This window comes from Amphiura filiformis, chromosome 11, assembly GCF_039555335.1.
Source record: "Amphiura filiformis chromosome 11, Afil_fr2py, whole genome shotgun sequence".
NCBI lineage: Eukaryota > Metazoa > Echinodermata > Ophiuroidea > Amphilepidida > Amphiuridae > Amphiura > Amphiura filiformis.
Window position 1 is genome coordinate 42,222,621 of NC_092638.1, and position 13,461 is coordinate 42,236,081.

Below are 13,461 nucleotides of genomic sequence, written 5' to 3' on the forward strand. Positions count from 1 at the left end.
GATACCCGTATTAATTCACATCATATGTTAATGTGTATTACGACCAACAATCTAATGTACTGGCCATGCAAAATGTTCCCAAATTAATATTTAGTTCACCAGTGGTGTTAACACCTACATGATTGTATACTCACAGTCCTTTCAAATCTCACAATTTTGTTTTTGTAATTGTATATGCTCATAAAATAATGTGATATTCCAGGTAGATAGGTTTATATGAAACACCCAAAATTGTTCCTTATTACAAATTAATAATTAACATAGTGACCATGAACCAGTCTGTGATACTTAATTCACACCTCTTTATAACACCTACACTCAACATCTCTACTAGAAATGAAAATGAAATTTATGCAGTGCTTTCTGTGCACTTGCTGCAGGTGGTTCAAGCCAAGATGCATACATGCTGCGTAAAATGACAGCAAATACAATGTAAGGATGCATATTTTCATGCTGCTATTTTTAGCCCATACGAGGAATAAGTTTTCATAATTTCTGTCATGGTTTTTCTCTTATAATCATGAAAAAGAAATTGAATATAAATGCAAAGTAATTTTGGGAACTTGCAACATGAGAGGACAGAAAATTGAAACAATACAGGTGATGTGATCAATTGAGAAAATTGCTGACAAAATCATTTTTATCTGCTAATTTTAATGTTGTCCAATGTCCATTTTATAAGTTCACAACATTTTGAAATTGAAAAACTGTATTTCAACTTTCCTATCCCATTTTACTGGAAACAATCAAATATTAAACAGAAGCTTTGTCTCAAAATCAATTGGACTGACTTCTGGGTCTTTTAGGTACAATGTACCAAAAGATTAATAAATGAATGTAATCTTTTAAAATGTTGTTATTTTGCCCCACTTCTGCGGTTTTGTTTCAGAAAAGGAAGGAGTCAGCTTTGTAGTTGCAAAACTAGTAACAGTAAAAAAGTGACCCTTCCCCACTGAAAAACACAACACCAACAACAAATTGTTATGAAGCACACAGATAATTTCACATTTTAGTCAGAAGCAGCAAGTCATGGACTAGATTACATATTGCCATTTTGGACATTGCCACAAAAAATCACGATGTATAAATATTCAGGATTCCTTATCTGAACATATTTCTGACCTTATAATTACCACAACTGGCCACATGCACATCAATTATGCATTTAAAAGCCTCTCATCACTAAAAGTATATTCAAGTCTGTGCAGCATTTTATTTTACGCTAAGTTCAATTTCACGAGCTTTGAACTGGTCATTAAAACTAGGAGCAAAATTGATGCAATTAGCATAAAAAGTCCTGTATGAACTCTTTACCAATTTCAAAATGAAATGGCCAATAAAACTGCACTCTACATCAGTTAAAATGCAATTAATTTGGATTTTTAAACTGATGTCAACAATGGCGCCATGCAGATGTGCTTACTACTGTAAAATTGCATGGTAAAATATGCATCATGCACATATATTTATGAGAGAAATGTACTTACCTCTTTTAAATCATTACTTAAAACTTGTGTCTTCTCTGTGCTGCAATGCATAAAAATGAAACAAACAAAATATAATTGATTATTCAAGTGAATACACTTCAATATGGGTTCTTATTTTTACACTAAATAATTTGCTTGCAACTTGCCACTGATCAGGACTCACAATACTTTTTGATCAGGAGGATACTTGTGAATAGATTCTACATACAGTAATCATACATGTATGTACATGAGTATGTAGCAGGTTCTAGAGCATAATACACACAAAAAAATCTGCCTGGCCCAAACTCCCATCCCCCCTGAAAATTGAATGGTGCATCTCTTACAATAGTAAGAGCCTAGCATCTAGCATATGGAGCTCACATATGCTACCCCACACCCCTTACCACAAGGGGAGCAACAGTAGTTTTGCTAAGTGCCAGCTCACAGTACATACTGTACATGTACATGATGACAGGGCTCAAAATATTTTTTTTATACATGCACTTTTTGAATACTACTCAAGATAAAAGTAGCTCTTGTTAGGCATGTTCATAAAATTTTGAAATTTAATAAATTCATCTAAAATTGCTTTCATTAAAAAGAGAATCATTTAACTTAAAAAATGAGGGGTCAATCATGTATCAGTACGACAGCAACTTAGCTCACTTCCGGTAATTTTTACCGGCGTGACCTTTGCTGTTACGTAACGTAATGTTGTAAATCAGGTGGCAAATACAGTTTTTCAGAAAACATCAAAAAAATGGAATATATGAGTGGTTTCTCCCTTCATTTCCATATTGAGCCCATAGATAAGATATGAAACATGAGTATAAGGCAAACAGTAACGTGTAAAAGTCCAATTATTGTGGAGAAAATGAATGTTTATTGTGTGTGAAGTAGCCTAAAAAATGAGAAAAAATGCATGTCACGATCACCAAAATGGTTATATCTGCAACTATGCGCCAACGCCGGTCGTATGCTTTTCTGTAATGATAGATATTAGCTAACTTGAGCTTGTATTAAATTTTCAGCGAAAATGATTGGTGGAACAATCGAGTCGTAGGTTGGAAAGTTGCTTTCAAAACGGCTTCCCCTCGCAATCGTAAATGCGTGACCATAAGTGACCAGTGTCAGCAGGAAAATTAACAGCCGGCCTTGTCCATATAATCGATTAATAATTGTCAGGATCGTCCAGTTGACTACAGTGATATTTATTTATTCATACAAAATACTGCCCTGTCATACAAAATATCGAAGTCAATATAAAACGTAATTTCAAGCCATTTGACTGAACTTACAAACAGTTTATAAAAGATTATTGTTAAACGAGACACTGAATTAGAAATAACATTGCAAAAGGTACTAGAATAAGTTAGCAGGTTGTGATGGTCTAGTGGCTAAGTCCGTGCCTGAAGTGCGTGAGGTTGGAAGTTCGAACCCTACCATAGCGGTTTTTTTTTTTGTTGAAAATATTTATGATATTAGTAAACAACTTTCAGGAAGGGTTTCTGATCATTTGAAGCAGAAATAATGAGGTAAAATGAAAGAAAGCATTTTTTTTATCTTGACCGCTTGTGGTGTTCTATTGAAGATAATTAAAGTTACTCTAGACAACTAAACGCTGATTCCAATTATGTGTATGTCTGGGTATGGTGTAAGAACGGTGTAAAATTACAAATAATATTATGCCAAAAATATCAGGTTTGAAATTGTAAATTATGGCTGACGCTTATCTTATTTTTTTAATATGTAGGCCTACGCATAAAGAAAAACATTGCAAACGTGTTGCATAGAAATATTTTAATTGATCATAATACTGACGGGCCTACACCATAGGCCTAACAGAACAAGAGAGAAAAAAATAGAAATGCTGTAGGATTCGAACTTTCAACCTGTCGACCTTCAAACCACGGCGTCAACCACTAGACCATCACAACCTGCTGTAACATACTCGTATCTTTTGCAATCTTATTTCTCATTCAGGGACTCGATCAACAATAATATTTTTAAAACTGCTTTTAAGTTCAGTCAAATGAGGTGATATTACTTTTTATATTGACTTCAATATTTTGTAAGTCAATGCAGTATTTTACTTGAATAAAGAAATATCACTGAGTCAACTGACGATTCTGACGATTATTATTCGATATAATGACAAGGTCGGCTGCTATTTTGCTAGTGACACTTGTCACTAACGGGACACGCATACGATTGAGACACGGGCCGCTTTGAGAGTAACTTTCCAACCTACGACTCGATTGTTCCACCATTCATTTTCGCTGAAAATTTAATACAAGCTCAAGTTAGTTAATATCTATCATTACAGAAAAGCATAAGACCGGCGTTTGCTCATAGTTGTAGATATAACCATTTTGGTGATCGTGACATGCAATTTTTCTCATTTTCCGCCACTTTGGACATGTTCAAGCTTCTTTATTTTCAATATTATTCAACTTTTACTCGCTTTTTTGTTCTTTGCACAAATGTTTGGTATCTTATCCGTGATCATGGTACACAATTTAAGCAAAAACGACCGTGTCTCCCATTTCTGGAGCTATTTCGCTAAAACATGTTTGCCGGCCAAATTTTCAACATTTAGTTACGTAACCCGTGTTCACCAACCCGTAAAAATTTTCTATCGAACAAAAGAGGTCACGAAGTTGCCGTCGTACTGGTATTGGCAATGTTATGAGGAAAAGTATGCTCGCCTGAATGTCCCAAAATGGGCCAAATTGTGTGTCCCAGCATTATCAATGGCTTCCTATGTCATAACATGTGTGTATGTATTTCATGGCTAAATTTTTGAGCACGAAGGGCTATTTTACAAAACTTTCGCAAATGTTTCATGAAATGTGGCTTTCATTACTTGATAGTATCAAATATTATTCAAATGCAGATTTTCTAAAAATCATGCAGGTTGGAGTTTTGAGGGTCAAAATCCAAATTTTCTTCATTTTCCTATTGGATTACACAGTTAAGACAGGATCTTGGATCACAAGTAAGCTTAATGAAGCCTGCCCTCACATGTTCAAAATGTGATCATGTCCAGTGATCGAATTTAGGAAAAATAAATGGTTGTCCCGCGGACAACCAGATTACAATTTCTGGTTGTCCGTCTAAGTTTTTGGTTGTCTGTAGGCCTACAAATGTGACTTGACGATTTGACCTAGGATGACATGAATGACCCGAAAATGACCTTGACATTTTTGTCTTGCTACGGTGGTTGTTTCCACCAAATTTCATTGAACCTGCAACATGGTGATTTGACTCTGGATGACCCCAAATGACCTTGCGATTTAGCATATTTTTCGCTGAAAATCTAATCAGGTCAAGAACCTCAGTCAGGCTGTGCTACTTCCCACCTAGTTAAATCACTGTAGCCCATACAGATCTCCAGATAATCTATGCACAAGGTTATTTTACTTGATATGCATAAATTAGCTACTTAATTACCATATTTTGCTACAAAAACCTAATGGAATTTGAGGAGCGCCAATTGCCACCCCTCCACCAAATCGCATCACCATACATTGTACACTTTACCAGTGCAAGATATTGCACGTGCAACCTTGGATGGGCGGAGGGAATGACGGACAACCAGGAAACATAAACACCTCCGGTGGAGGCATAATAAAATGATAATTCAAATAAATAGGCATGATTAGATTTCATGGAATTCTTGAAGATCTGCCTAATCAAGGAATGTGATTCTAAAGTGACTGACTGCATGTCCACACAACTCCACTGAAGACTGGAATCCTAGTTTTGTGATGCCTGATCATGTCATCATATATCAACTTTGGAATTAGAACCGGAAGCAATATTGCGACCTCTCTAATGGCGTGCCAAATTAAATCATATTTAACCAAGATAGGTAAAAGCTCAGCACTTGAGAATTGCTGCGGCAGCACTTTTGAGGATCACTTCAGGATTATACTTAGCGATATCAAAAATACCCTAGAATTCTGAGGGATAAATTTGGGAATAATTTTTTATTTAACAAACTTGGGGATTGGAATTAGTCTTCCAGATAGTTCAATCAGCAATTTTTTTGCTTGAGAACTGCATTGCTAAAGCAAAATGCCATTGTGTGGATGTGCCTAAAATTATTATTATTTATAACAGAGAGGAAAAATATCGAGCCGCAATGAAAGAAAGCAATTTCAAATGACACTCTACATTTTTGCCTTAAAAATATATAAACATGCCAAATCTTATTGACATGACATAGATATCAGCATCTCCACAACCCAACTGAGATTCAACATGACATAAATTTACCCACTGCTGCCTTATCAATGTGCCTATCTAAGTTGACATGTACCACTCCATTATTACACATAATATTTTCATAGGCTGATGATGATCAAATGATGTGATGTATGTTAGATTTAAATCAACAGATATGGAAGGCATATTGCTTTAATAGCTACAATGTTGATACAATATACGATAGCAACATAGCAATGAGCATCGTCACAGAGGAAGACTATACCACCATCTTTATTCACGCATGATAATTAGGGGTATTTGTGTTTGACTTGGGATTTAATTGGAACTTGTGCACAAAACTACTCTATTTCTGTGACACTGCCAATGACACTGTGAATTTAAAATAAAGTAGGAAATATTGATTTTGAGATATAGTCAAACAAAGGAAATGTTTTCTATTGTTTTGAGAACTCTTAAATTGCTCATGTCTCTTAAACTGCTTGTTCAATTTCAAGGGGGTTTTCTGCAAAATGCAGCTTTTTACTATCCTACATGTATAAGAAACTGAAAATTTAATATTTCCAAGTTCCGACCGATTTTGCTTGATCGCATCACATTTCAAGAAGGACCCAAACGGTCGCATGTCACAAGTTCGTACCCTAAAAAGGTGGAGGTGTTACATTTTTCTAAATGGGGGGCGGAATGAAAAATGTTATGCTGCAACAACCCCTTGTCCTATTGAGCTAGATGAGGTCTCATTTTAAAGCTGAAGGATGGGGTAAAAATTGTGGAAAATGTCAATGAAATAGAAGTTTAAACAAAAAAATGGCAGCAGTTTACATTTGAAATTGCGGGGGTGGAGGAGCAGGTGGGTCAGGAGCAGGTGGGTCAGGAGGAGGTTGAGTGTGCTGAGTGAATGGAAATATTGTTTTTTGTCATACCCAGACATGTTTTGCAATGAATATCTTTGAAACAATACATAATAAGGAGCTGTTTTAAGTATTTAATTGTGAGTAACACATCAGAGTATTGTTCTGAAACATTTAAACATTTTCAGTATCAGTACTTGTAAAGTGGTACGCTCATTTGCATGGAATGCACTTGTAATTACCTAGCTGGGGGTTTACAACCCCCCGAGCTACATGTAGGTCCTGTTTTTCTATCCGATTCTTCTTTCTTCTTTCTTCTTCTGTCAACAAACTTTAAAATGCTTCTCCTCCTACATGTTACACCCTACAATTACGTAACTTGCACATATATATCGGCTGTATCCAGTGCCCATAGTGTCTAAACAGAATTGGGGTGAAATGTCATTAAAGGGGCATTTCCGGTATTTAACCAAATACCTTCAAAATGCTTCTTCTGCCACATATTATATAGTACAATGATGTCATTTGCATATATGCATCGACTATACCACACGCCTAAAACTTGCATACAGAATTGGGGTCAAAGGTCATTAAAGTGGTGAAATCTTACAATTGCATTATCTGGACATCTGTAAGTGGTATGGGCCCAAACTTGGTGACAACAAACTTAATGATCAGGGGAATATGTTGGAACACTATGCAGGGGTCAGGTCAAAGGTCATCTGGGGTCAAATCTTATAATTTTATTTTCTGGATATCTGTAAGGTGTATGGGGCTCAAACTCAGTGCCAATAAATCTCATAACCAGGGGAACATTTGCAGGGGTCAGTTCAAAGGTCATGCAGAGGTCAAATCTTATAATTTTATTTTCTGGATATCTGTAAGGTGTATGGTGCTCAAACTCAGTGACAATAAATCTCATAACCAGGGGAACATTTGCAGAGGTCAGGCCAAAGGTTATGCAGCTCTAGGTCAAATCTTTGAAATGTATTTTCTGGACATCTGTAAGGGGTACGAGGCTCAAAGTCGGTGACAACAGATTTGATGACCAGTGGAACATTTTGGAACATATTGCAGGGGTCAGGCTAAAGGTCATCTGGGGTCAAATCTTATAATTGCATTTTCTGGACATCTGTAAGGAGTACGGAACTCAAACTCCGTGACAACAAACCTCATGACCAGGGGAACATTTTTGGGACATTTTGCAGAGGTCAGATACCTCCACAACACCAACACGCCCAGCTAGGTTTGTGGTCTATGACCACCATTTGCCACTAGTTCCTTATGTATTGTATTGTTTTCTAATATCGAATTTGAAGAAATAGCATTTTGCCATAGCACGCTTATTAGTCACCCTACTATGCTAAAAGTATACATTTTCTGGGGTGAAATTTGCTGACAAATTCAAAATTTGCATTCAAAATTGAGTAGGTTGAAGTGTTAACAAGTTGTCCTTAAAAATTCAAAAAAATAATTAATTAATTTTACGTACTTTTTACGCACCCTGTATACAAGACACCTTTTATTGAAAGAGTCATTTATTGACTCCAAGATGTTCACAATCATGTTTGGAACATATTCTGATACAAAATATTCCAAACACTCTATTTCAATGATGTGCAATGTAAATTGCTCTGATAATAGTCGAAAAGGAGAAAAATGCATTTAAAGTTTCAAATTTACATTGAATCCTGTACATTAATTAGGAAACTGTCCGTTTTGCAAAAACGGAATTATATTTTTTTCTTCAAAAGTCATGTTGATTAATAAAAAGGGTCAAAACCTCCAAAATATCCAAAAATCATTTTTTGGTAAGTTTTGGACCACCTTCTGACATGCGACCAAAATACAAATATGACCCAGGTGACAGGTCGTATGATGAGTGTCACCCCTGGGTGCGGAAATATGTTTAATAGATTCTTTACTTTGTTCTCTTTCATTTGCAACCACTTGGGAGGGTCATACCTTCTTGGAATTTCGAGATATGAAAAGGACCCATAGGAATATCGATCCAGGTCTTATAATGAGTGTCACATCGGCTGGAGAAATATTTTTATTCTATTCTTTACTTTTTCTCTTTCATGTGACATAATTTTTGGAGGGTCACAACTGCTTGGCACATTTCGAGATATGTCCATTTTAGCATAGACATTAGAGAGAAAGACAAAAAAGGTTGCTGAGTAAGTAAGTAAAGAAGTAAGTTATATTAAAAGGCATTTCGTGACCACAGCCTCATCCGCCCACACTTTTTTTTTTTTTTTAATTGAAATTTTTATACCACTGGAAACCTCTGGCTACATAATGTTCATGTTCTAAAATTTTCTTGCAGATTAATTTGTTTAGCAAAAATATTGTCAAATTTGAATTTCGTTTTGGTATACCAGAACGAAATTACAACAGTGGCCTATGGAGCAGTGTATACACATAATGATGCATAACTCACAAACGCAAAATCGGAATCAACTCAAATTTTGGGAATAAGCTTTTTTCATGGATATCTACTGAAAATGTCATGAAAAGAGGATGCTAGGATCACAAAATCCTCCTTTAATGTAGACTGAGACCATTTCATGGTTCAGCAAAAACAGCAGGAGGTAATACATGTATGTAAGGCAGATTAACTTTCAGGTTTTTTTAAAGAAATCATGCTCTAGAATCTAAAATTTTAGATTAAAAACAAAACAAAACAAACAAATGTATGTAGGTACTACAGTACACATATACCAAACCTATTGAGTGGATAATTTGTACTGTAATTTAGAATAGGTAATAAAGGCAAAATACATGTACGTGGGTTGGTGAAAAATGACAGTCACACAAGTATGACGTCCCTTTGCTTTTAGCAGGCCAGACAAAATAATTACTTGATGTTTGTGATAATTGCACTCTATCAATCCGAATCAGACTCTGAGACTAAATAGCCTCCAGCATCCATTGGCCTTTCCTATTCACAGATACCGCAAATGTAAAACATTTCAAAGGTTTTGTGGTAACTAAGCAAATACCAGAAACGGCAAAAACCCTGCAATAGTACGATTTTCATTGTATCAAACAGATTAGATGATGACTTTTTTTAAACAAACAAATGAAAATGATGTTCTTGGACCAGTTTTGATAATTGACCTGTGGGATATGACAGGAAGTTGAAATGATATCCAGGTCAATTCACAAGTTCACACAGTATATTATACATTGGGAACTGTGACCTCTGTGAGTGAAGAGTGGATTGAGTCAGTATATTCAAGCAGAACCACCTCCTCAAAGTAGATAGGTGTTGCACACTGGCAAACTTTAAATGCTGAGTGATAGTGTTAAAAATGGCAAAGGTTTGGTCAAATGAAGGTGACACATTGGTGCGATATATGGTCTCAAAATAACTGATTTCTATCTCAAAATGCACTGTACATCATTATGATCATGTCCCACTCCACATTATCTGAGAAGAGCAATCATATATACATGTATGGACAGTGCAGTTCTGACTAATTTCTTTTTCATATCAAACTTGATGTCAACTAGAATTATGCCAAATAAAAAAAAAGTTTGTTTCCCATAGTGTGTGCGCATTTCATTTTTGAAGGCTTATTTTGCCCATTCGATTTTTTTTCATTCTTTCAAAGAGAAAAAACCTGGCAAATAATGTAAAACACCACTGGGTAAACATTAAATGTTACACAATACATTTATTTTTTGTTTTGTAAAACAAAACGAATGGTGTTGCTTGTATATGCAAACCCAAGCCCATGTGTGTGAATTGTGCATCATTTGTGACAGTACTGCATTGAACTGAATCCGCCCAATACTCCTCTGCCGGCTAAAAAACATGCACTGGCGCTGTGCTCGCCGGCTTCGTAGGTAATTTTGTTGCGGTAGTGAGTGGGTGTAAAATAGTAGCAACACAGCAAGAAATATGGCGAAGTTTTTAATGTTTTCCTGAACAACGCTGTTGTTATGAAAAGTTTTAGTTTATTTTGGCTGATTTTTTCATATTTTTTTACATTTCACATAGATCAGCTGTAGATTGCGACCCAATCCCAGGATTGCCATCACAAAATATTGAGGTTGTTGACATTTCTCTTAAAATACAAAGTATTACAAATCACTTAGTTTACCCTGAAGTCACACACAAAGATAAAAACATACACACAAAGTCTCAAATTTGTATTTTTATTTGTGAGGCAACGAAGACTTGTTTAATTATATAATAAGTTAAACTTCCAAAACTTGGCGTCTTCAACACTGAAGCAGTGAGGAAATAAAAACTAAGAGAGGAAAAGAACAGTACTGTTTCTATGATTTCCTTACAAATTACATTGAAAAATTGCAGGTAGGGGGGGCATTTATCCCACACCCTCCCTCATGCACATGAAGCGCAGGATATGTGCATGAAGAGTCAAGTTAAAACTTCAGTTCCCAGCATCTCAATCTACTGATCACATTGGTAATAACTGAATTTGCTATTCTTATACCGGATCCCAGGCTCCTACTGCCTCTGTTTAATATTTTAAAATAAATCAAACAGTACAAAGTACTTTTGTATGAAAGATATTAAAAGTTTCTAGTACTTACTGATAAGTATTTGCATAGTTTTCCCTGAGAGGTAACAGTGTATGTAAACATAGACTCTGATTAGATACAAATACTATGCACTGATTTAGGAAACCAAGATAAATCTTGTGTTTCCAGGTATGTACAACTGTACATGTATTATGTAGGGCTTGTTGGCCTATAAATAGTCCCAAACAGAAATGTTTGGTAGACTCATAACCGGTGCGATCTTACCTTTCCGATGTTGATTAAGATACTTCTTGCATCGATCCCGAGATGCGGAAAAACCAATAGTCATTTTGTCCCACATAAATGAATAAATAACAAAACCCCGATCCCCGGTGGACTCACCCAAAGGTGGCGTCACACCATATGATAAATCCCTTATCCGACTTGGGATCCCCTACTCGGACCAAACTTGTAGGGGGTGGCGGGGTCGGGATAATCAACATCGGAAAGGTAAGATCGCACGGTTATGAGTCTACCAAACATTTCTGTTTGGGACTAGACTCAGTACACCGGTCGATCTTACCGTTTCGATGTTGATTAAGATACTTCTTGCATCAACATCTGAAAGATCGATCTAGCAAGTAACCGACGGATGGAGGTACAAGATTGGTCAGCATCTGATCAGGGATCGGGAGCGGTAACGATGGTTTTCGCGAGGTCAGAAAATATTTTCCCCAGCGGTCGGAAACAAAAAGACCACGCGATCACAGACATAAACCTCCTTACTTAATAAGTTTGGTGGTTAAGAATAGCGACACTGGTTCTTACCATGCTGAGTATTCTGTATAGTCTGAAAACCTGGTACCCGTACACCACCGTATTATGATCGCCGAACAATGTCCCGGTAAACCTCCGCCCGTCTCTGATTACTAACGTAAGCGGAAGTATCGTAGAGAAGGCGAAGGTGGCTTCCGGGACACCGCCTGCTAGATCTCCTCAAGGGACAACCGAACGGCACACCCAGGATGATGAGATAGCTCGTGTCGAGGGGGTCGTGGGACCCGAAACCTTCGCGATCCCCGGACCCCACCAACACCTGGACCAGCCATTGCGACAGCGGCTGGACCGAAAGGCTCTGTAAGGGTGATGAATGCGGTCGTGAGTCCCTCGCAAGGCTTGTGTTCGGAAGAAATAGTGCTGCAGCGCCTTATCGGACACCCCAGCCTATCTTTGGCTTCAGCCGAACCTTGCCCAACCCTGGGGATTGGAGAGGGACGAATGTCGGTATGCACCGCGCCCGTTAAGTGATCACGAGAACAGAGCGCCCGAAACAGTGTCGCTCCAGTGTTTGTGAACACGGAAGCTAACCTCGAGACCGTGTGCAACTCAGCACCGCCGTCCGAAGCCAACGCCAAACGGAAAGCCATCTTGAGAGTTACGTATTTAAGCGTCGCTTGTGACGGAAGGTCAAAAGGGTGACCCTTAAAGTAATCTAAGACTGTGTTGGGATCCCTTAGGAGGATCACTTTCCTTTTTGGTAGACACTCGTTGAACATACCGTCGAGGCGTAGACTAATAAGGTAACCATCGGCTATGATAGTCGACCCGTCTCGAAACCTCGGTGAATGGAGAGGACAGCTGACTTATAGCTGGCCCCAGTGGCCCGCTGAAGTCTTGCTTGGAACTTTTCTGTCAGAAACTCCGGAACTAGCAGCACAGAGGCTCTAGCGGGAGAGCTATTTGTCTCATTGCACCAAGCGTAGTATGGAGCCAGACTCTGGCTATACGTATGGAGGGTAGACTTCCGTCTAGCCCCGGCGATGAGAAAAACAGCTTCTGATGAAAAGTATCCCTCCGCTGCGTGTTCCCTGGTAAGGGCCATGCAGCTAACTGCAGGTGCTCTAGTGATAGACTGGGTACCTCCGCTCCGGGCATCCGGAGTAGATCTGGTACCTCGGGAGTGCCAGCTGCCTTGCCGCTAGCAGAATGACAATGCAGTCTTCCCACCCGATCTTGGCCACCACTCTCATGAGTAGTGAGATCGGAGGGACTGCATAAGCTGTCATCCCTCCCCAGTCTATGGACAGAGCGTCCACGGAGAATGCTTGGGGGACCGCGACCCTGGAGCAGTACACCGGCAGTGGATGATTGCGATGAGATGCGAACAGATCTTTCGAGGGGTGGTACATCCCTTGAAGATTGTCTGAGCGACCTGCGAGCAAGGACCATTCTGCTGGTCCCGACACCCTTCCTCGTGACAGATTGTGCGCGAGGATGCTGGTGACGCCCGCGATGTGTATCGCTCGCATCGTAATCTGCCTGAACTTGCACCACCCTATCAGGTGTCGTGCATGCAGGCTCAATCGTGGTGGCCCGGAGTCCCCTTGTCTGTTGGGGTAGGCTACCACGGTTGT

The 13,461-nt window shown here is 38.3% G+C and overlaps 1 protein-coding gene across 1 annotated transcript in view; it reads right to left on the reverse strand.

Moving 5' to 3' along the window:
• The window catches only part of LOC140164860 (rho GTPase-activating protein 17-like), a 113,068-nt gene that overhangs the window by 72,040 nt on the left and 27,567 nt on the right, over positions 1 to 13,461 (reverse strand). Inside the window, 1 exon segment of the mRNA XM_072188238.1 lies at positions 1,488 to 1,527. Coding sequence (XP_072044339.1) covers positions 1,488 to 1,527 — 40 coding nt within the window.